Below are 20,325 nucleotides of genomic sequence, written 5' to 3' on the forward strand. Positions count from 1 at the left end.
CCCAATAGTGGACTACACTGGGTTTCCCCCACTAATAACTTGCTGAGAGAACTCGTTGTACTAAATTAGGTTTTCCATTTTTTTAATAAACAAAGGGCGAGATATTCCGGTTGTTCACGCCAGCGGGACATTTTGGTCTTGCTGAAGGCGCACCCTTGTCACGGATTTCCTGGGCGGCATGGGGCGAATTCACTGGGAAATCCCTATGACAACGGCGGGATCCGAAGATCCCGCCACCAGCCAATGGTGGGCCGCCTCCTGGCGCTGAGAAACACGTAGCGGGCAGGCCACAGAATCTCGTCCAAGGTGGGCAGCACGGTAGCATTGTGGTTAGCATAAATGCTTCACAGCTCCAGGGTCCCAGGTTCGATTCCCGGCTGGGTCACTGTCTGTGTGGAGTCTGCACGTCCACCCCGTGTGTGCGTGGGTTTCCTCCGGGTGCTCCGGTTTCCTCCCACAGTCCAAAGATGTTCGGGTTAGGTGGATTGACCAGGCTAAATTGCCCGTAGTGTCCTAAAAAGTAAGGTTAAGGGGGGGTTGTTTGGGTTACGGGTATAGGGTGGATACGTGGGTTTGAGTAGGGTGATCATGGCTCAGCACAACATCGAGGGCCGAAGGGCCTGTTCTGTGCTGTGCTGTTCTATGTTCTATGTTTTAATGGGTCACCACTCGCCTCTGTCAGGACTGTTTTGCTGTCCGCCTACATTACTGCAACAGAGCTGCAATGTTATCGTCTTGTTTCCTCGGCTCCAGATACCACAACTTCCAATTCTGTGACATAGTCCACGATTCAATATAAGTACAAAAGGGTGGTAAATAGGCCCAGTTTACAGAAAGAAACATTAGTTTTCCTGCTTCAATTCCATTCAACGTTCTTCAGCCACCGAATGAGACAAACCCGCAGCGATGCACAAAAATAGAAAAGTCAACATTGCAACGTGATGAAACTGATGTAACACATTACACGGAACTGTGAGAACTATCACTTCTTTTTTTTTTGATGCATTTTGCATAAATATGAAGGACCTTTGGGCCTCTGTATTTAAAGCTAAAATTGTTGGAGGCTAACTGTTAGGCCCCTCACAGCGAAGGGAGAACCCTCCGGATAGATTGTATGGGCTGCAGGTGCGGCCTTTCCTGTTGGTGGCGGCCTCTGTGGGACATGGAGCCTCTGTCGCTGTTAGCCCTCGGGTAGAGACTGCCTCCAATTAAACTGGAGCCATCACATGCAACGGGGGACTATTCCCCCGCCACCAAAATACTGGTGTACCTGCAATTGGTTCATAATCTGTTAAATTGGCTGCCCAACCTTGTGGTGTGGGCATAGAGCAGGTTTCCGACCCACCGATAAAAACTTCCTCAATGTGGGAGTGTTCAGAAGGATTTGGCTGTCCTCAGACACAAAACACAGACAGTAGCATTCAGTTAAAGCACGCAATTAGGAGGCAAATGGTACGTTCACCTTTTTTGCAATATGGATAGTGTACGAGAGTAAGGATATTTTGCTGTAGTTGTCCTGGATTTAGAAGATAAGAAGTGATCATATTGAAACATATACCATTCTGAGAGGGTTTTGCAGAGTAGATGCAGGGAGGCTGTTTCTGCTGGCTGGAGATTCTAGAACTAGAGGTCAGTCTCAGGATAAAGGAATCGGCCGCTTAGGACTGCAATGAAGCGAATGTATTCATTCTTTGGAATTCTCTACCCCGAGAGAATTGTGGTACTCGGTCGTTTGGAGAATATTCGAGGCTGAGCTAGATATCTTTTTGGATTCTGAGGGAATCAAGAGATATAAGCATCAGGTGGAGAAGTGGGAATTGTCGTAGAACAGCCATGGTCATATTGAATGGCGGAGCAGGCTCGAGGGACTTTATGGCCAGCTGCTGCTCTGATTTCTTATGTCCTTAATTCAAAATTTGGGGCAGAATTCTCTCAGCCCGGCTCCGGGCCAGAGAATCCCCGCGATGGGCCACGCCGCCCCGACGGTGGCATGCGATTCTCCGCATGTTTGGCGCGGCGCTGGTCGCGGGCCTCTCTACAGGGCCCCCCCACCAATTTGCGGGCTACGATGGGCCGAGCGGCCATCGTGGAAACGCTGAGTCCCGCCGGCGCTGTCCACACCTGCTCTCAGCCGGCGGGAACTTCGTGTGGAAGGGTCGGGTGGCGGCCTGTGGGGGGGAAGCGGACGCTGACCCCGGGGGCCTCCGGTGTGGCCTGGCCTGCGATCGGGGCCCACCGATTGGTGGGCCGGCCTCTCTGGCTGGGGGCCTCCTTTCCTACGTGCCAGCCCTTGTAGTCCTGTGCCATGTTGCGTCGGGGCCGGCGCATTGAAGGAGGCCACTGCGCATGCACCCGTCAGCACCGGCGTCACTGCGCATGTGCAGATCCCGCGGCGCCCAGTTCGCGCCGGGATCGGCAGCTGGAGTGGCGTGAACCGCTCCAGCATCGTGCTGGCCCCCTATAGGGGGCCAGAATTAGTCCTGGTAGCGGCCCATTCACGCCGTCGTAAAACGCGACGGCGTTTACAATGGCGTGGACACTCTACCATGGGATAAGAGAATCCCTCCCTTTGATGTTTGTTTCAGGTTTCAGAGATAAAGAGCTGTTCTGTGATTGGCTCAGTATGATAGCCAGTTACTTTGTAATGAAGTGTCACAATGGAAAGGATATTTAACTATCTGGTACTGTTTATTAGACTGTGCTAGCAGAGGAGAGGTGTGTGGAGTACAGTACACGAATGTTAAGAATATAAAAGATTTTCTAATTTGTTGCAGGCTTTGATGCGTCCAGGACGAATTGATCGCATTATATACGTACCACTGCCGGATGCAGCCACTCGGGCAGAGATCTTCAAACTACAGTTTCGTTCCATGCCTATCAGTGATGATGTCAGTTTGGATTACCTGGTAGCCAGGACACAGAAGTATTCCGGAGCTGAGGTAAGCACCAAAAAGCTATCTTGAGTGTAACTTCAGTTTTTGAAAATTAATTTATGGGATGTGGGCGTCCCTGGTTAGGCCAGCATTTATTGCCCATCCCTACATGCCCTTCAGAAGGTGGTGGTGAGCTGGCTTCTTGACTCACTGCAGTCCTTAAGGTGTAGGTACACCCACAGTGCAGTTAGGGAGGGAGTTCCAGGATTTTGATCCACCGAATGTGATGGAACAGTGATATATTTCCAAGTGGTGTGTGGAGTGGAGTGAGTGACTTGGAGTGGAACCTCCAGGTGGTGGGGTTCCCAGGTATCTTCTGCTCTTGTCCTTCTAGATGGTAATGGTTGTGAGTTTGGAAGGTGCTGTCCAAGGAACCTTGGTGAGTTAATGCAGTGCATCTTGTAGATGATGCACACGGCTGCCACTGTTTGTCTGTGGTGGAGGGATTGAATGTTTGTGGAAGGGGTAGCAGTCAAGTGGGCTGCTTTGTCCTGGATGGTGTTGAGCTTCTTGAGTGTTGTTGGAGCTGCACTCATTCAGGCAAGTGGAGAGTATTCCATCACACTCCTGACTTGTACCTCAGAGTACAAGGATAGATTGACGAATCTGAGGTTGTTCTTCTCGGGGAGGAGATTTAACAGAAATTTTCAAAATTATGAGGGATCCGGACAGAGTGCAGACGGAGAAATGGTTCCCATTGGCAGAAGGGTTGAAAACCGGAGGACGTTGATTTAAGATGATCAGCAAAGGAACTAATAGCGACATGAGGAAAAGATTTCAACAAAGTGAGCAGTTAGGATCTGGAATGCACTTCCTGAGAGTGTGGTGGAGGCAGGTTCAATCATGGCTCTCAAAGAGAATTGAATTGACGCTTGAAGAGAAAAATTGCAGGACTATGGGTGTGGGGGGTGGGGACACAGCTGGGACCAGTTAATATACTCTAATAGAGAGCTGGTATGGAAATGACAGGCTGAATGGCTGTGCTGTACCCATTCTATGATTCTATGAATTGTAAATTTAGGGGTTTTTCAAATCAGAACTTATTAAATCAAATGCTGCTGTGATAAATTGCATGGAATCTTCGTCCCCCTTTCAGTTCTTAAACATGCTGAGTAAAATAAATTTAGACAGTTAAGTTCAAATTTCCAGTGAGCATGAGTCCACAAGAACAGAATCGCTCTTGTTTAATTTAATTGGCAGTCATTTGGCAATTTTACCGAGCGAAGCTGTGAAGATGGATAGCATGAGATGGTGACCTGTCACACTAGAGCACCAGATGGTATTATTTTGAAGTAGTCAAGAAGAGTTATTGCTTGGGTAATATGAAAAGACAAGAGCTGTACATTGTGTCTGACCCAGGCTGTAAACTTGGCATCAATATGCCAGTTATGTTACTGGATATATGCCACCTCTCCCCTTAATTAGCCTGTGCATGGATTAGGACAGAGCCAGTCAACACAATTTTCCACTGTTGTCTGATGCTGTTTTGCACCACTTTCCGAAGTAACTCACCAATCTCAATTGAAATATACTGTGTGCTGATCACATGTTTCTTTTTACTTTCTGCCTTCTTGGTTGCTGGATCCTTACAAGGGTGACCTCCAGATCTATTCATCCTTGGGAGTGTAAACAATAGCCACTTTCTCCACCAACGTACACACACACGCACTACAGTTTGTCTCAGTCTACTTAGACATACAGGAACAGTGGGTGTTTAAAACAGTATCCAAAGGAACTGAAAGGAAATGGCAGCTTTACATGTTAGCACATGTGTTCAACAATCACTTTGTATGTCCTTGTATGGGGCTTGGGTTACGGGTATACGGGTTACATGGGTTTAAGTAGGGTGATCATTGCTCGGCACAACATCGAGGGCCGAAGGGCCTGTTCTGTGCTGTACTGTTCTATGTTCTAGATGTTTAGCAAAAACACTGGTAAAATTGAATTGAGTTGCAATGAATTCAACCCAGTCTGGGTCTATTACTGCTGCATGTAGGGTAATAAAATTCTGGAAGATGAGTAAAAGGTGACTAAATAGTCACAGCAAGAGAGAGAGAGAGTGGACAGCTTTCAGTTACAGCAATGCAGGCCTGTAATCAGTAAAGTTCACAGGTCGGATATTTCTTGTCACCATTTTATTCACAGCTGTTGAAAGCAGTACTGCATGTAGCCAAAATGTTCTGGTCATTTCTTCGCAGTGTTTCAGCTGAGGGCCCCCAAAAGTATTTGGGGCATGCTTAAAATAAACTCTTTTCTGGTGTAAAAATGAAATTCTCAGCAACTACTTTGCTGGAATGAATTTAAACCGTGTTGCAAAGGATGGTAATATGGGTGGCCTGGCCATTAAAAAAAACCAGATTCAAACTATTACGTAACCTGAAACAAAAGCAAAATACTGCGGTTGCTGAAACCTGAAACAGAAAATGCTGGATTCATTTTAGCCAGTCATGTAACACATGGGGAGAGAGACATGGGGGTTAATATTTCAGACTGATGACCTTTCACTCCAACTCTTGAACATCGTTTCCTTTTTTTGTTGTCTATTGATTTTCCTTTGGCCATTCTTTGTTCAAGCTGAGAATGTTGATTGCCTGAATGGAGCAATATGGGTGGAAGGAGTCACTGACCCCTACAGTATTATGGATTTCAGTTACCCTGACCAGAGGTACTCGAGGCCATTTACCTGTTTCTTCACTGAATGTGTCTGGTTGTCTACTCTCGCACGATAGTTCTTTCAAAGTCACCCGCTTTGGTCATCGGTTTAAATCACGGCATTCCAAAAAAATACCAAAGAATATTGAAAGTTAATCATACTTTGTAATTATTTGAAAAAATTGGAAAAAAACTGGATCCAACCAAATTATTAATTGGAATCAAAAATGCAAGTATCTATTAGGGTGGAAGTCGAGCAGTATTGTTTCAATCAAAACATAAGGGGCTGGTTTAGCACAGTGGGCTAACAACTGGCTTGTAATGCAGAACAAGACCAGCAGCGCAGGTTCAATTCCCATACAGGCCTCCCCGAACAGGCGGCGGAATGTGGCGACTAGGGGGCTTTTCACAGTAACTTCATTGAAGCCTACTTGTGACAGTAAGCGATTATTATTATTAAGAGAATTGTAAACCAGCTTGTCAGGGAAGCTAGATGGCTTCAGGAGATAATTAGATTTGTTTCTGAAAAGAGGTGGGATCCAGGGAAATAGTGAGAGGAGGAGCCATGTGAGGGGTTTATGAGCCTTTTGCAGCCAATAAAAAAAAGACTATTTTTTTCGGGGATGCTGACAGTGGGCAGGGATTTTTAATATTTATTTGTAAAGTATTGAGGTGTTCATCTCATACAAAAAAATGTGTCACCTTGTTCAGGCTTGTTTTGCACTTTGACTAATTTATTTGTAACATTCTGCGATGCTGATGTTCGGGGATGTCCCACACATTGAACATTCCATTTCACCCCAAAATGTGTATTCCTTGGATGCTTCAACGTTCCCCCTAAGATTTGCATCCCTTCATCCTGTCACCGCCCACTGTTCAACAGCATCATCCTGGTCAGGCTTTTTCAAATCTTAAGTGACCTCCGCACCCTGAACTGCTCTGCTTGACAGCTGATGAGCAGTCCAGGCAGTTCAATGAAGAGTCAATGCAGGAACACTTTCCCTTTCCTGACATCTGTTCCCTCAGCCCTGCACCTTTGAAACTGCAGCTTTTTAAGTGTCAGAGCCTTCCTAGAAAGACCACAACACTTGATAAGTTTTCAAATCCACTGAGGTCCTTTGAAGTGCTAAGCATTCATTCAATTTCTGAGCAGTACCTTTCACTGGCCTGTGATTGGCAGCTTAATGGTTTGGGCACAACTGCCAAGGGGTGGGGGGGGGGGGGGCTGGTTTATTTATATTTATACTCTAAAGCTACCAAATGGTTTCACATTCTCTTTTGTAACCATAGCATTGGTGAAGTGGTCAAGAGCAGGTATTAACAAGAATGTTTTAAAACATTGCAGTTAGAATCAAATGGTTGGGGGGGGGGGGGGGGGGGTACTTCAGATGCATTCAAGTGTGAAGGGAAAGATAAATAAATAAACCTCTGACAGCTGTGTTGAAATCATTAATGGGCAGCATGGTAGCATTGTGGATAGCACAATGGCTTCACAGCTCCAGGGTCCCAGGTTCGATTCTGGCTTGGGTCACTGTCTGTGCGGAGTCTGCACATCCTCCCCATGTGTGCGTGAGTTTCCTCCGGGTGCTCCGGTTTCCTCCCACAGTCAAAAGATGTGCAGGTTAGGTGGATTGGCCATGATAAATTGCCCTTAGTGTCCAAAATGCCCTTAGTGTTGGGTGGGGTTACTGGGTTATTGGGATAGGGGGAGGCGTTGACCTTGGGTAGGGTGCTCTTTACAAGAGCCAGTGCAGACTCAATGGGCCGAATGGCCTCCTTCTGCACTGTAAATTCTATGATATTCTATGATTAAGTTGTCATTCAAAGACTGGTTAAATGTACTGACTGTGAAATTGAATAAATGCTTACCATTTCAAAGGATCTTTGACTGGAATCTTCAATGAACTATCTGATCTACTCTGTACCTGACAGGCAGAGCAGTTCAGAGTGAGGAGGCCGCTTCAGCATTTAAACAGATCAGACCAGGACGATGCATTTGAAGAGAGGGCTGTCTGAGATCACCATGTTTCATGATCTTCAGGTTGCCCAGGGCAGTTCAAACACTGGGCCCACACCCCAGGGGAGGGTCCAGGTTCCAACCCCTTACCCTCAGCCGAAGCCAACCCAAGCCTCAGGATCCTTTTGAGACCATCCCCCTTTGCAGCCTGGTAGCAGCAGAGGTGGCATAGGAGCAATGGGCACAACCCCTTGATACCCCTCGGTGTCCATTGTACCAGGCTAGGGTGTCAGTGCCATGGTACCAGAGGGTAGTGCACCTTTGGCAATGTCAGCTGGGGACTGAAGAATGAGTCCTGAAGGGTAGGGAGGGCTGGAGATGGTGGCAGAAGGGGGAGGGGCTGAGGTGGCTGGGTGTGGGGGGTCAGTTCGCCTTGGTGTGCGTGGTGTGGTGTGGGCTGTCCATTATTCCCTTGGTGCGGGGAGGATGCCCTTCCCTTACTGAGAGGTTTGGGTGCTCCCCTTGTCAGTGGGGAAGGGTCAACTTTTTCAGTTTGGGGGGAAGGGGCCTGATGCTGGACGCTGGGATTGGGAAGGGAAACCAGTTCTTGCTGCCATGCATAACTCTGCATAGCAGAGGTATGGGAATAGCACCTGGACGACGATGTGTCGGGCAGGCTGGGTCTATGTGGACTGCGTTTGATGCAGTGTAGAGAGAGACAGGCTTCCAACACTTGATGAGATGCAACAGAATTTTATTTAACATCTAACTATATTACATGCTTAACGGTGGGTTGACACGATGCTGATTTGACTGGAGACCTGAGGCTAGCCTGACCAGACTAACTGACTACCACATGGTGTTTGTACTAGCTGCTGCTCACGAGCTCTGACTGTCTCAGAGGCTGGATCCCAAGAGAGCGGGAAAACCGGTGCCCTCTGGCTTTATAGTTGTCGTGTCCTGTCTGGTGATTGGCTGCTGTGTTCTGTGTGCTCACTGGTCATCCTGTGTGTCAATCACTGCCTGTCTGCACTCCATTATATACATGGATGTATATTATGACATCTCCCCTTTTAAAAAACAAAATGAGTTCAGGTATTAAATATCGAGGTGCGTGTGCGTGAAGATGTGTACAGGTACTTGACTATATACAGAACATGCTAACTTATATACATTGGAAAATGTCTACTGCAGATAGAGGGCAGATAAAACATTTAAAAAAACAATACGTAAAGATGTCAAAACGATGAGAGAACAAGGTTATGCAACAGTCAGTCTATAAATTTAGTCTCTGTGGCGGGCGACAAATTCTGGTTGACCAAATGAGCATTTGGCTCTGTTGAGTCGGAGACCATGCTCGTAGATCCTGTGGAACACCTGCTTGAGGCGATCGATGTGTTCTTGAGGAGTTGTGGACCAGATTATGACATCGTCGACATACACTCGCACCCCCTCAATGCCCTCCATCATTTGTTCCATTATGCGGTGAAATACCTCCGAGGGAGAGATGATGCCAAAGGGCAGTCGGTTGTAGCAGTAGCGACCGAACGGGGTATTGAATGTGCACAGCTTGCGACTGGATGCGTCCGGCTGTATTTGCCAAAACCCCTTGGAGGCGTCCAGCTTCGTAAAGAATTTGGCATGAGCCATCTCACTGGTTAACTCTTCTCATTTTGGTATCGGGTAATGTTCCCTCATGATGTTGCGGTTTAAATCTTTGGGGTCGATACAGATTCGAAGCTCCCCTGATGGCTTCTTGACGCAAACCATGGGGCTAACCCAGTCCGTGGGTTCCATGACCTTTGATATGACGCCCTGGTCCTGGAGGTCTTGCAACTGCTGCTTGAGGCGGTCCTTGAGGGGTGCCGGCACCCAATGCGGAGCGTGAACCACAGGGGTGGCGTTTGGCTTCAGCAGGATTTTGTATCGGTATGGTATTGCGCTATGATGTCATCATGTTGAGCCTGGAAGTTTTAATCAGGTGAGTCCGCTGCCTGTGCGGATGACATGGTATGGACTCGTTGAACCAGGTTCAGGAGTTTGCAGGCCCGAGCACCGAGCAGGGAAGCTCTGTCGGGTCCTACGATTTCAAATCGCAGCGTCGCTTTCAATGACCTGTTGAACACCCCAAGCTGGCATGAGCCACTGGCAGCAATGGCATTGCTATTGTAGTTGAGGAGCTGGCAGGCTGGTGGAAGAATGCTTGGTCTGATGCGGATGGTCGAGGTCAGATTTTGAAATGAGGTTTGCTGAAGCACCGCTGTCCAGCTTGAAACGGATGCGAGCCTTATTAACTGTAAGGATAGCAGACCACTCGTCATCCGGATCAACGCTCAGGATTGGGAGGTGTTTCAACCATCTTTGAGAGAGGCAGCGCATGCTTAGTAATGATGCCGACCCGGAATAGGGATTTGAGGCACTCGGCGTCAGGATCTGGTGGGCTGTCAAGGTCGGAGTCGGAGTCTCTCACAGCTTGCTGTACCGAACGGACGCTTCTGCGCCGTGGCTGGGATCGCTGGATGCTGGGCAGTGGAGCAGATCTGCAAAGGGCTGCGTAGTGGCCAAGCTTGCCATATTGAAGACAGCGTCATGATTTTGCCGGACATTGCTGATTTAAATAGGCGGAGCCACAATTTGGACACGTCATGATGCCGACGTCGGCGTGTTCCGTGCGCACCTGCGCAGGCTGGTCGTCGGTCTCGCCGTGGCGCGCATGCGCTGGAGCCCGGGAAAAGCACACAAAATGGCCACTCTCATCAAGACTCAGGCCCTGCATTTGTGTGATGGCCTGCACCCGTTCTGCCTCGTGGGGGTTTAGCTTTGCCGTTTCTGCCACCCTGATATGGGAGTACCGGTTGTTAGCATGCTCGTGGAGAACGCACGTTTCGATGGTGAGGGTGAGCTGCTTGACTTTCAGGAGCTGCTGGCGAAGGGAGTCGGAGCGGACACCGAAAACGATCTGATCCCGGATCATGGAATCAGTTGTCGAGTCATAGTTACATGACTGCACAAGGATGCGGAGATGGGTTAAAAAGGACGGAAAAGGTTCATCTTTACCCTGAAGCCTCTGCTGGAAAAGGTAACGTTCAAAGCTCTCATTCACCTCAATGTCGCAGTGGCTGTCGAACTTCAGCAGGACTGTTTTAAATTTCGTCTTGTCTTCGCCTTCAGCGAATGTAAGGGAGTTGTAGATATGGATAGCGTGGTCACCGGCTGTAGAAAGGAATAGTGCGATCTTCCTCGCATCTGATGCGGCTTCGAGGTCGGTGGCTTCAAGATAGAGTTGGAACTTCTGTTTGAAAATCTTCCAGTTTGCACCGAGGTTGCCGGCGATGCGGAGCTGCGGGGGAGGGCGGACGCTGTCCATGTTACCAGATGGCTGATCGCTGGTCAAGGCAGATTATCTCAAGGTGATTCCGTCAATTCTCAACATCCAGACTTGGTACTGGGTAAGCTGGGTCTATGTGGACTGCGTTTGATGCAGTGTGGAGAGAGACAGGCTTCCAACACTTGATGAGATGCATGTCTCATTATATTACATGCTTAACTGTGGGTTGACACTATGCTGACTTGACTGGAGACCTGAGGCTAGCCTGACCATACTCACTGGCTACCACATGGTGTTGGTACTAGCTGCTGCTTACGAGCTCTGACTGTCTCAGAGGCTGGATCCCAAGAGAGCGGGAAAACTAGTGCCCTCTGGCTTTATAGTGGTCGTGTCCTGTCTGGTGATTGGCTGCTGTGTTCTGTGTGCTCACTGGTCATCCTGTGTGTCAATCACTGCCTGTCTGCATTCCATCATATAAATGGTTGTATATTATGACAGGCGACACTCCAAGCATGAGCGGGAACCGATTCTGATTCTCTGATAGTGGGAGCACTGTAGACTCCGGAACGGCGAATCCTACCCCATGTGTATGCTGTTGCACAGCCAAGGAATTCAAAGATGCACGCTGTCACTTCAGAACATCATCCTCCCATTTGCAAATTAGCAATAGAAGCTCTGAAAACACATGAGAAAATGCTTATGCCAGGAGGAGGAACATAAATGTTCAGCATAAAAGACTTTTGCTAACCAGACTCCATCTAGAAAACAATTTTGCGTGTGCTTTCTGCTTTAGGGCCTCCAGTGTAGACTTGTACAAAGGTACACCTGGGGTCTCCTGGGAATTATAGATTTTTGCCAATCACAGAATTCAAGGTGGATTGACTTCACATCATATCAGTCTGTTTGGTGTGTGTCAGATAGTTTACCTTTATCTGTCTTTGGCAGCAGGACAGGCGCACACAGTGTTCTTTCAAAGATCAAGACATTGTTTATTTCTTTTTTGACATTTCTCTCCCGTTACAAAGTACCTTTGTGTTTTGACCTTCACAACAACTGGTTCTTACGGTTAATGAATTACATTTATTTATACTATAACTTGGCAAATATTGGCTGAATTACATTGTATTTCTTTTCAACCATAAATGCTGCACAACAAAAGCTGATCTGTTTCTTGATAATCCATTTGGCATTCTGGATAGGTGTGACATTTGGGCAACATTATGGGGCTGGTTTAGCTCACTGGGCTAAATCGCTGGCTTTTAAAGCAGACCAAGCAGGCCAGCAGCACGGTTCGATTCCCGTACCAGCCTCCCCGGACAGGCGCCGGAATGTGGCGACTAGGGGCTTTTCACTTCATTGAAGCTTACTCGTGACAATAAGCGATTTTCATTTCATTTTGACATTTCACATCAATTTACTGAGTAACGTTTTTGTGTTGGGGTGGTTGGGGAAATTGTGATTATAGTCGAAAGCACCACAAAACTACCATGTATTTGGTTTCCGTAAGCGGAATTATCTCAGGCGGTGGGGCGGGGGGGATATTTGCACAGTTGCTCCACATCAGAGTTTTTTCTTTGATGGACTTGTCGATTTCAGGTACATTTAATAAGTTATGAATCAGCCTAATAACACATTTTATACTCTGACAACAGATTGTTCTGATAAAATCAGAATTGTTTGATCAGAATTGTTTTAACCCATCGAGAAAGCTTGTCCAACTGCAGTCCCAGGCCACAGTGTAGTCCGCGAAGTCCGGCAAGGCCAGCATTTGTTACCCATCCTTCATTGCCCTTGAGCTGAGTGGCTTGATGCAGCAGGCATTAAGGGTTAACCACATTGCTGTGGATCTACAGTCACATGTGGGCCAGACTTAAAGGACATTAGCGAACCAAATGGATTTTTACGACAGTCAACAATAGTTTCATGGTCACCATTGCCAAGACAAATCTAGTAAAGGCAACGGAGTCAGTTTAGTAAAATTAAAGTACTGGCTTATTCACAACAGAAACGTATATGCATGCAGGACCCGGTTAGGCTTCACCGGTCCTTTCTCTCTCTGGAGACCTGTTCTAGTCAGGCCGACCTTGTATACAACAGTCCCCACCCCTTAGTTAACATGGGAGTGCATACTCCTGGAGCCACACGAGGACTATCATCAACCCTGTCCTGTGTGCACCGTACGGGATACGACAACAAACTTTTTCATTCCAGGTTTAAACTGAATTTGAATTCCATCAGCTGCCACGATGGCATTTGAACCCATGTTCCCAGATTATAAACCTGGGCCTCTGGGTTATTAGTCCGGTTACATTACACTATGCCACCGCCTCCCAGTCCCCGGAACCACTAATCAACATGCTCTTAAGGTGACCAGTGACTTTGAAGATTTCTGCAAAATGCTCTCTCAATCACCTGTTTCTCTCCTATGTTTGCTGCAGATAGGCTCACTAATGGACACCTCTTTCCGCCTGCTATTTGCCTGCTTCCCCAGCTCATCACTCGCCCTTGGCTCTCTGCTATCCCCTCTCTCGCCATTTTCTCCTGTCTCTTCTTGTTCCCAGCCCCCTGCTCCTCCCCACTGTCCCCTGCACTCTCACTGCATTCCCCCATTCTCTCCCTGCTTCCCACAGGCTCTTGACATTCTCCCCCTGTTCTCACCGCATTCCCTGCCATCCCTCCACTCTCTCACAGCTTTCTCTAGGTTCTCACCACTTTCCCCCACACTCTCGAATCTTTCTCCAGGCTCTCACCCCTTTCTCTAGGCTTTCCCCGCTTTTCTCAGGCTCCCACCGCTTTCCCCAGACCACCCCCCCCCCCCCCCCCCCCCCCGCCCAGCTTTCCATAAGCTCTTGCAACTTTTCCCAAGCTCTAGTCGTGTTCCCCAGCTGTGGTCACTTACCCCCACTTTGCCCCAGCTCACATTGCATTATCACACCGTATTCTCCGGCACTAGCTTCTTTCCCACAGCCCTTGGAATGCACCCACGTTTGGGCGCTGCTTGGTATCAGGCCACGCTGCAGGTCTCTCTTCTCTCATCACATCACTTCTCCCACTGATTTAGTGAGTAAGGGTAAGGGGTGGGTGTGAAGATTCAACTAATATTCTGTTACAGCGTGATCCACTTTGTCATAGCAAAACTGGAGCATTGAACACCCATCCAGATTCTGACATCACTTTTAGTGTAAATATCCAATCCAGATACCTGACTGATGAACTGTATACTGTTATTATCCATCCCAATATAGGACCAACCATTCTTTGTGTTAATTATAAGTGTGTGTGTGAGAAGAGGTGTGAGTGTGTGTATTTGTGACAGGGTGAGTGTGTGTGTATCTGTGATGGGGTGTGTGTGTGTATCTGTGAGGGGGCGAGTGTGTGTGGATCTGTGAGAGGGGTGAGTGTGTGTATCTGTGAGACAGGTGAGTGTGTGTGTTGGAGGGATGAGTGTGTGTGTTTGAGGGATGAGTGTGTGTGTTTGAGAGGGGTGGGTGTGTATCTGTGAGAGGGGGGCCTGGATGAATCTGTGAGCTGCGTGTTTGAGAAGGGCGAGTGTTTGTATCTGTGAGAAGGGTGAGTGTGTGTTTGAGAGGGGTGAGTGTGTGTTTGAGAGGGGTGAGTGTGTGTTTGAGAGGGGTGAGTGTGTGTTTGAGAGGGGTGAGTGTGTGTTTGAGAGGGGTGAGTGTGTGTTTGAGAGGGGTGAGTGTATCTGTGAGAGGGATGAGTGTGTGTTTGAGAGGGGTGAGTGTATCTGTGAGACAGGTGAGTGTGTGTGTTTGAGAGGTGTGAGTGTGTATATTTGTCAGAGAGGGGCAGCATGTGGCGCAGTGGTTAGCACTGGGACTGCAGCGCTGAGGACCCGGGTTCGAATCCCGGCCCTGGGTCACTGTCCGTGTGGAGTTTGCACATTCTCCCCATGTCTGCGTGGGTTTCACCCCCACAACCCAAAGATGTGCAGGTTAGGTGGATTGGCCACGCTAAATTGCCACTTAATTGGAAAAAAATAATTGGCTACTCTAAATTTATTTAAAAATAAAATATTTGTCAGAGAGAAGGGAGAGTTTGTGTCTGCTTCACTGTCAGCCTCCGGGTTCTCATTCACCATCACACACTCTCACCCACTGTCACACTGGGTGACTGAGTAAGCATCCGACCCTGGGAATGAACTGGACACATACACGCACACTCACTCTTTCACACTCCAACGATCATTTTGATTTATTACCCTTTTTAAAATGGTCAATTTATTGTTTAGACTTTTTTTGCTGAGCAAGTTGTTTCTTTTCATGTCAGCTTACTGCAGGAGGGGCGGGGGAGGTGCAGGAGGGCAGTGGCAGGAGGGCGGTAGTTGGTTAGCTCAGTTGGCTGGATGTCTTGTTCGTGATGCAGAGCGAGACGCAACCCAAAGATGGTGGGAAATCCCTCTGGGAAACTCTCAGGTAAGTGTTTACGTGAAAATTGTCCAGAAGTGCTAACTTCCCCTGGACAACTGCACTGTGCTAGGAACTATCCGAGAAAGTGATTTAAATCACTAACTTCGGATGGTTCTGCCAGTGGTACACGAACAGTTACTCTGAAACAGTAGAAATAAAAGCACTTCTAACTTCAGCACAACAATTTTAAAGACCCAGACCAGTCCCCTCACGAGAAGCCCCCTAACTCCCAGAGGGGCTTTCCCCCCCTCATCCCACCACCACAATATTCCCCTCCCCGACCCCCTACCCTCACAGGATCCCCTCCCCGACCTGACCTGAGCCCCACCTTGGACACTTACCTTCCCCCCCCCGGCCTGTTATTTTCAATGTGACCCTTAAACTCACCTGTTTTACAGCAGTGAGTGTAAAAGGGTCGAATCCTTCTCCACTTTGCTTTTTTTGGATTCTGGCGCTTGATCCAGGAGCCCACTGCACTGCCTGGATCTCACCGAGCCGAAGTCAGGATGGTTGGGATGTCAGGCACTTAAGAATTTTAGCCTAGGTAAGTGAGTACGGAGTGCCAGTCCGGCACGTATTGTCACTCTGAGGAGGTTGTGGCCCATTATTATAGCCTTGCAAAGGAAAATGCAGTTGTTCTCATCAGGGAGTCGGAGGAACCCCCTTACTGAAATTTAGCTTGGGACCTGGACTTAGTCTTCTTTAATAAAACAAAAACGTAGAAATGCACAACAAATAAATTAGCATCCAGAAGTGAAATCCAAGTTAATATTTATCTTGAGTTTAATTGATCATATTTGATCAGATGGTGTATTCTGTTGCCTCTCCGTCGTTAATCATCTCACTCCACAATTTGACCATATAATTAGTGTAGGACTGCAAAGTGCTGAAGTTTAAAAATGTGCCACCTTCTGGATGAGGTGTTAAATTTGAACTCGGCCTGTTAAAGATACCATGGGCTGGATTTTACGAATTGCTGTATTGCCTCTCTTCTCTCCCCCCCCCCCCCCCCCCCCCCCCCCCCCCCCGGACTGTATAGATGACCGATAGTTCACCCACCGAAAGCCAGCCCTCCATCGTTTTATGATGGCAGCAGCGTTGATTGTTTCAGGTTGAGACTTCCACCTTCATGTATGGAGGACATTCCTCTGGCCGGCAGCTTTGTAGTTTGAGGAGTGGCCACTGCTGGGACTTCAGGCAGACACTAAAAGAAGAGGTAATGGAGAATGGAGCCCAGACTGACAGGTAATTCCAGTGTGTCAGAGGGACCTGACCAGCAGACCCCTGCGAGGGGTGCAAGGCGGGAGTGTTGGGGGACTGGTATGAGAGGCAAGAGGATTGAGTTACAGAGGAGTATGATCTTGTTTGGGGGAGGGTGGGAGACTTTGCCTGCAATTGACACAAGGCTGCCTCAGAAGGCCAGCAACCTTCTCCTTCTGCAGTTAAAATAGTGGCAGCAGCCGAATGAGGTACTTAAGTGGCCATCAATCAACCTTATAACAGCCTCAGTCAGGTCATGGGTTGCTGATTGACACCTCCGCCACCCACCATAAAATGGAAGACAGGTCTAGGTGGACCCGAAGGCGGTGCAAAGGCCACACATGGGCAAAGGACAAAAACAGAGTCCTGTTTCGGCCTGGGTGGCATTGCCAAGGTGACAGGTTGGCAGTGTCAAGGCGCCCAAGTGTTAACGGGAGTCCCAGGGTACAACACTGCCCAGTGCCCAACCACCCGGGGGTTCTCTAATGGCCTGTGAAACCCCCAGCTGCTGTTTCACCTGGTCCACGTTTGTGGAAGCCAGTGCTAAACAGCGGCCTGGTGGGTTCTCCCAGGCGAGGCCATTAGGTCCCGGGTGGTGGGAGTATCCAGCGCAGACATATTTAAATAAGCCTAATGGCTCACTTCAATATGCTAACCTGGATCTTGCCCAGGGAGGGTGCAATCCAGATTACGACATCTAGCATCACCAAGTCGGGCGCAATGAGGCCGTTAAATCGCACTCATTGTATTTTATGAGCTCCAATCCATCTCAGCCTTTAAATACGCCGTTGGCAGGCCGTAACATTCGGCCCCATGTTACTATTCGAAGAAAAGTGGGGAGTTCTCCAATATTTCTTGCCAATATTCCTCCTCATTTAACGCATCAAAAACAGACTAACTGGTCTTTCATCTCAATGCTGTTTGTAGGAGCTTGTTGTCTGCACATTGGCAATAGTATTTATAACATGAGCAGCTGAACTTTCATGATCAGACCAGCATTTATGATTTGCAGAAATGTTTTTTTGGGCTTGTGTTCAAACTTTAATCTTATATTATTTTTAATACTTTATCATGACATATAACTAAAAGTGTGATTTATGCTTATCTGTTACTTAAAACCTTAAAAATATTATTAGTGGTGTTATATGAATCTTCAACACAGTCATAAACTGATGCAACACAGGAGGTAATTTGGTCGATTGTTTCTTGGAATGCTGTATCCAATTACTATCATTCCTGTATTCTTTCCTCATTTCCTTGCAGGTTATTCCGGTTTAGTTTATCCCATTTCCTTTTGAAAGTTGCCATTATATTTGTTTCCACCAATGCTTTCAGGTAGTGCAATCTAGATCACAACTCCAACTGCGCTTTCTTCCTCATGTTGTCTCTGTTTCTTTTGTCAATCGCTTTCGACATGTGCCATCTGGATACCAACCCACCTGACACGAGAAACAAGATCTTATTTACTGTCTCAGAGGGCGGCACGCTGGAGCAGTGGTTAGCACTGCAGCCTCACGGCACCGAGGACCCAGGTTCGATCTGCGCCCCGGGTCACTGTTAGTGTGAAGTTTGCACATTCTCCCCTTGTCTGTGTGAGTCTCACCCCCTCAGCCCAAAGATGTGCAGGTTAGGTGGATTGGCCATGCTAATTGAAAAAAAGAATTGGGCACTGTAAAGTTATTAAAAAAACATTCACTCCATCAGAACCCTTTATTATTTTGATCTCCCCTCAAACTTCTCTGCTTTAAAGGATACAACCCTCGATTCCCCAGTCTTTCAAAGCAACTGAGGTCTTTCATTTCTGGTACCACTCTAATAAATCTCCCCCCCCCCCCCCCCCCCCAACCAAGACCTTGACACCCTTCCGAAAGTGCGCTGGTCAGAATTGGCCACATTTCACCAGCTGTGCCCTAGCCACTGTTTTTGAAAGATTTTGCAACGCTCTCATGCCTTATATTCCATACCTTTATTTACAAAGTCAAAGATCCCCTATTAACAGACTTCTCAAAATATCCTGTACAGACACTCCCAGTTGTCCCTGTTTCTGTACTTCCTTTAGGAATACACCACTCATTTATAATTCCTCTCTTCAGTCTTCTTATCAAAATGATTCGCTTAACACTTTACTAGATTACATTTTATCTTCCCTAGTTCTACCAGGTTAAGGCCTCTGTGACTGCTTTAAGAACTTCATTGAGGTTTTTTTGATGATCAGCTAAGAAATCTTGATAATTCTTTCCTTATCCAACTGGGCTCGAGCTTTACGCAATTCAGCTTTGGCAGCTGTTGGCTCTTCTTTCTGAAGTTCTAATTTGCATTCAAGAACAAGCATTTTTCCCGCAGCTCTACACTGTTAACATTGGGCCCAGCTTTCTCAATTTCTTTCTCACCATATTTCTTCCATTTTATTTTTTTCCATTGGCTTTTAGTACTGTTATTCTCTGCTATGCTACAGCTTGTTCTTGTGTTTCCTATATTTTAGGTCACGTTTTAAAGTCTCTGCAACTGCCATTACCTTTTCCTCTTTAGCTTGATGCTCCAATGTCAATTTTAAACTAGAAAGCCTAGTTTCTCACTCCTCTGATACATCTTCAGCAGGTACATCAATCAAGCCACGCACTTTCGCTTCACCACCACAGCACTGTTCATTCGCTGAAACATTGAACCTCTGAAGAGCCCTGCTTGTTCCAACCACTGACTGAACTTTGATCTCTCTTTGATTTTTCTCCCCAATCAGCTTCCGTTTCCCTTTCAACCTAAGCTACAGGCAGATTTCTCAGATTTCTCTGTAAAGATGATTTTCTTTCAGAAAAAAAAGAAAAAAAAAGTGCAGCACGGTAGCATTGTGGATAGCACAATTGCTTCACAGCTCCAGGGTCCCAGGTTCGATTCCGGCTTGGGTCACTGTCTGTGCGGAGTCTGCACATCCTCCCCGTGTGTGCGTGGGTTTCCTCCCACAGTCCAAAGATGTGCAGGTTAGGTGGATTGGCCATGATAAATTGCCCTTAGTGTCCAAAATTGCCCTTAGTGTTGGGTGGGGTTACTGGGTTATGGGGATAGGGTGGAAGTGTGGGCTTGGGTAGGGTGCTCTTTCTAAGAGCCAGTGCAGACTCGATGGGCCGAATGGCCTCCTTCTGCACTGTAAATTCTATGATAATCTATGAACTCTAGGAGTACGGCACGCGCCGTACCGACGGCCTTAGGATGTTGCCTGAGGCCCACCCCCCCGATGCTCCGCCCCAGACATGCCGAGTTCCCAACGGCGTGGGTCTCTCATGGTCTCACCCATCAGTATCTCAGTGTGGTGGCTGCAGACTCAGTCTAGTGCCGCCACAGTCAGGGGAGGGCTGATCCGCGAGCAGGAGGACCTTTGTCAGGGGCTGGGGGCACTATTGGGAGATGGTCCGGGGCTCACGAGCCGGCCAAAGTGGGGGGCACTATTTCGCAGGCTGGGTCCCCGTACGGCTGGCGCCATGTTGCACGGCGCGGCCGCTGCAGTCCGCCGCCATGCATGCGCGGCCACGGATCCGGCAATTCTCCGGGCTATATCGACAGCGAGAGCCGGGTGCTCTACCCTGCCGGCATGCTAACCCCCAGCTACACGGAGGATTGGTTGCCGTTTTGCGCTGAATCTTTGGGCATAAAGCTCTGTCATCCCCACGCCGGTGTGAGGACATGGCCTCACAATCAGAACATCCAGCCCAAGAACTAGGAGCAGGAGCAGGTAATTTAGCCTCTCGAGCCTGATTCACCGTTCAATACAAT

The 20,325-nt window shown here is 47.9% G+C and overlaps 1 protein-coding gene across 1 annotated transcript in view; it reads left to right on the forward strand.

Moving 5' to 3' along the window:
• spata5 (spermatogenesis associated 5) overlaps positions 1–20,325 on the forward strand; it is a 536,428-nt gene that overhangs the window by 432,284 nt on the left and 83,819 nt on the right. The window contains exon 15 of the mRNA XM_038792393.1: positions 2,775–2,939. Within this exon, the coding sequence (XP_038648321.1) occupies positions 2,775–2,939 (165 nt within the window). The remainder of the gene's footprint in view (positions 1–2,774; positions 2,940–20,325) is intronic.

This window comes from Scyliorhinus canicula, chromosome 3 (assembly GCF_902713615.1).
Source record: "Scyliorhinus canicula chromosome 3, sScyCan1.1, whole genome shotgun sequence".
NCBI classification, from domain to species: domain Eukaryota; kingdom Metazoa; phylum Chordata; class Chondrichthyes; order Carcharhiniformes; family Scyliorhinidae; genus Scyliorhinus; species Scyliorhinus canicula.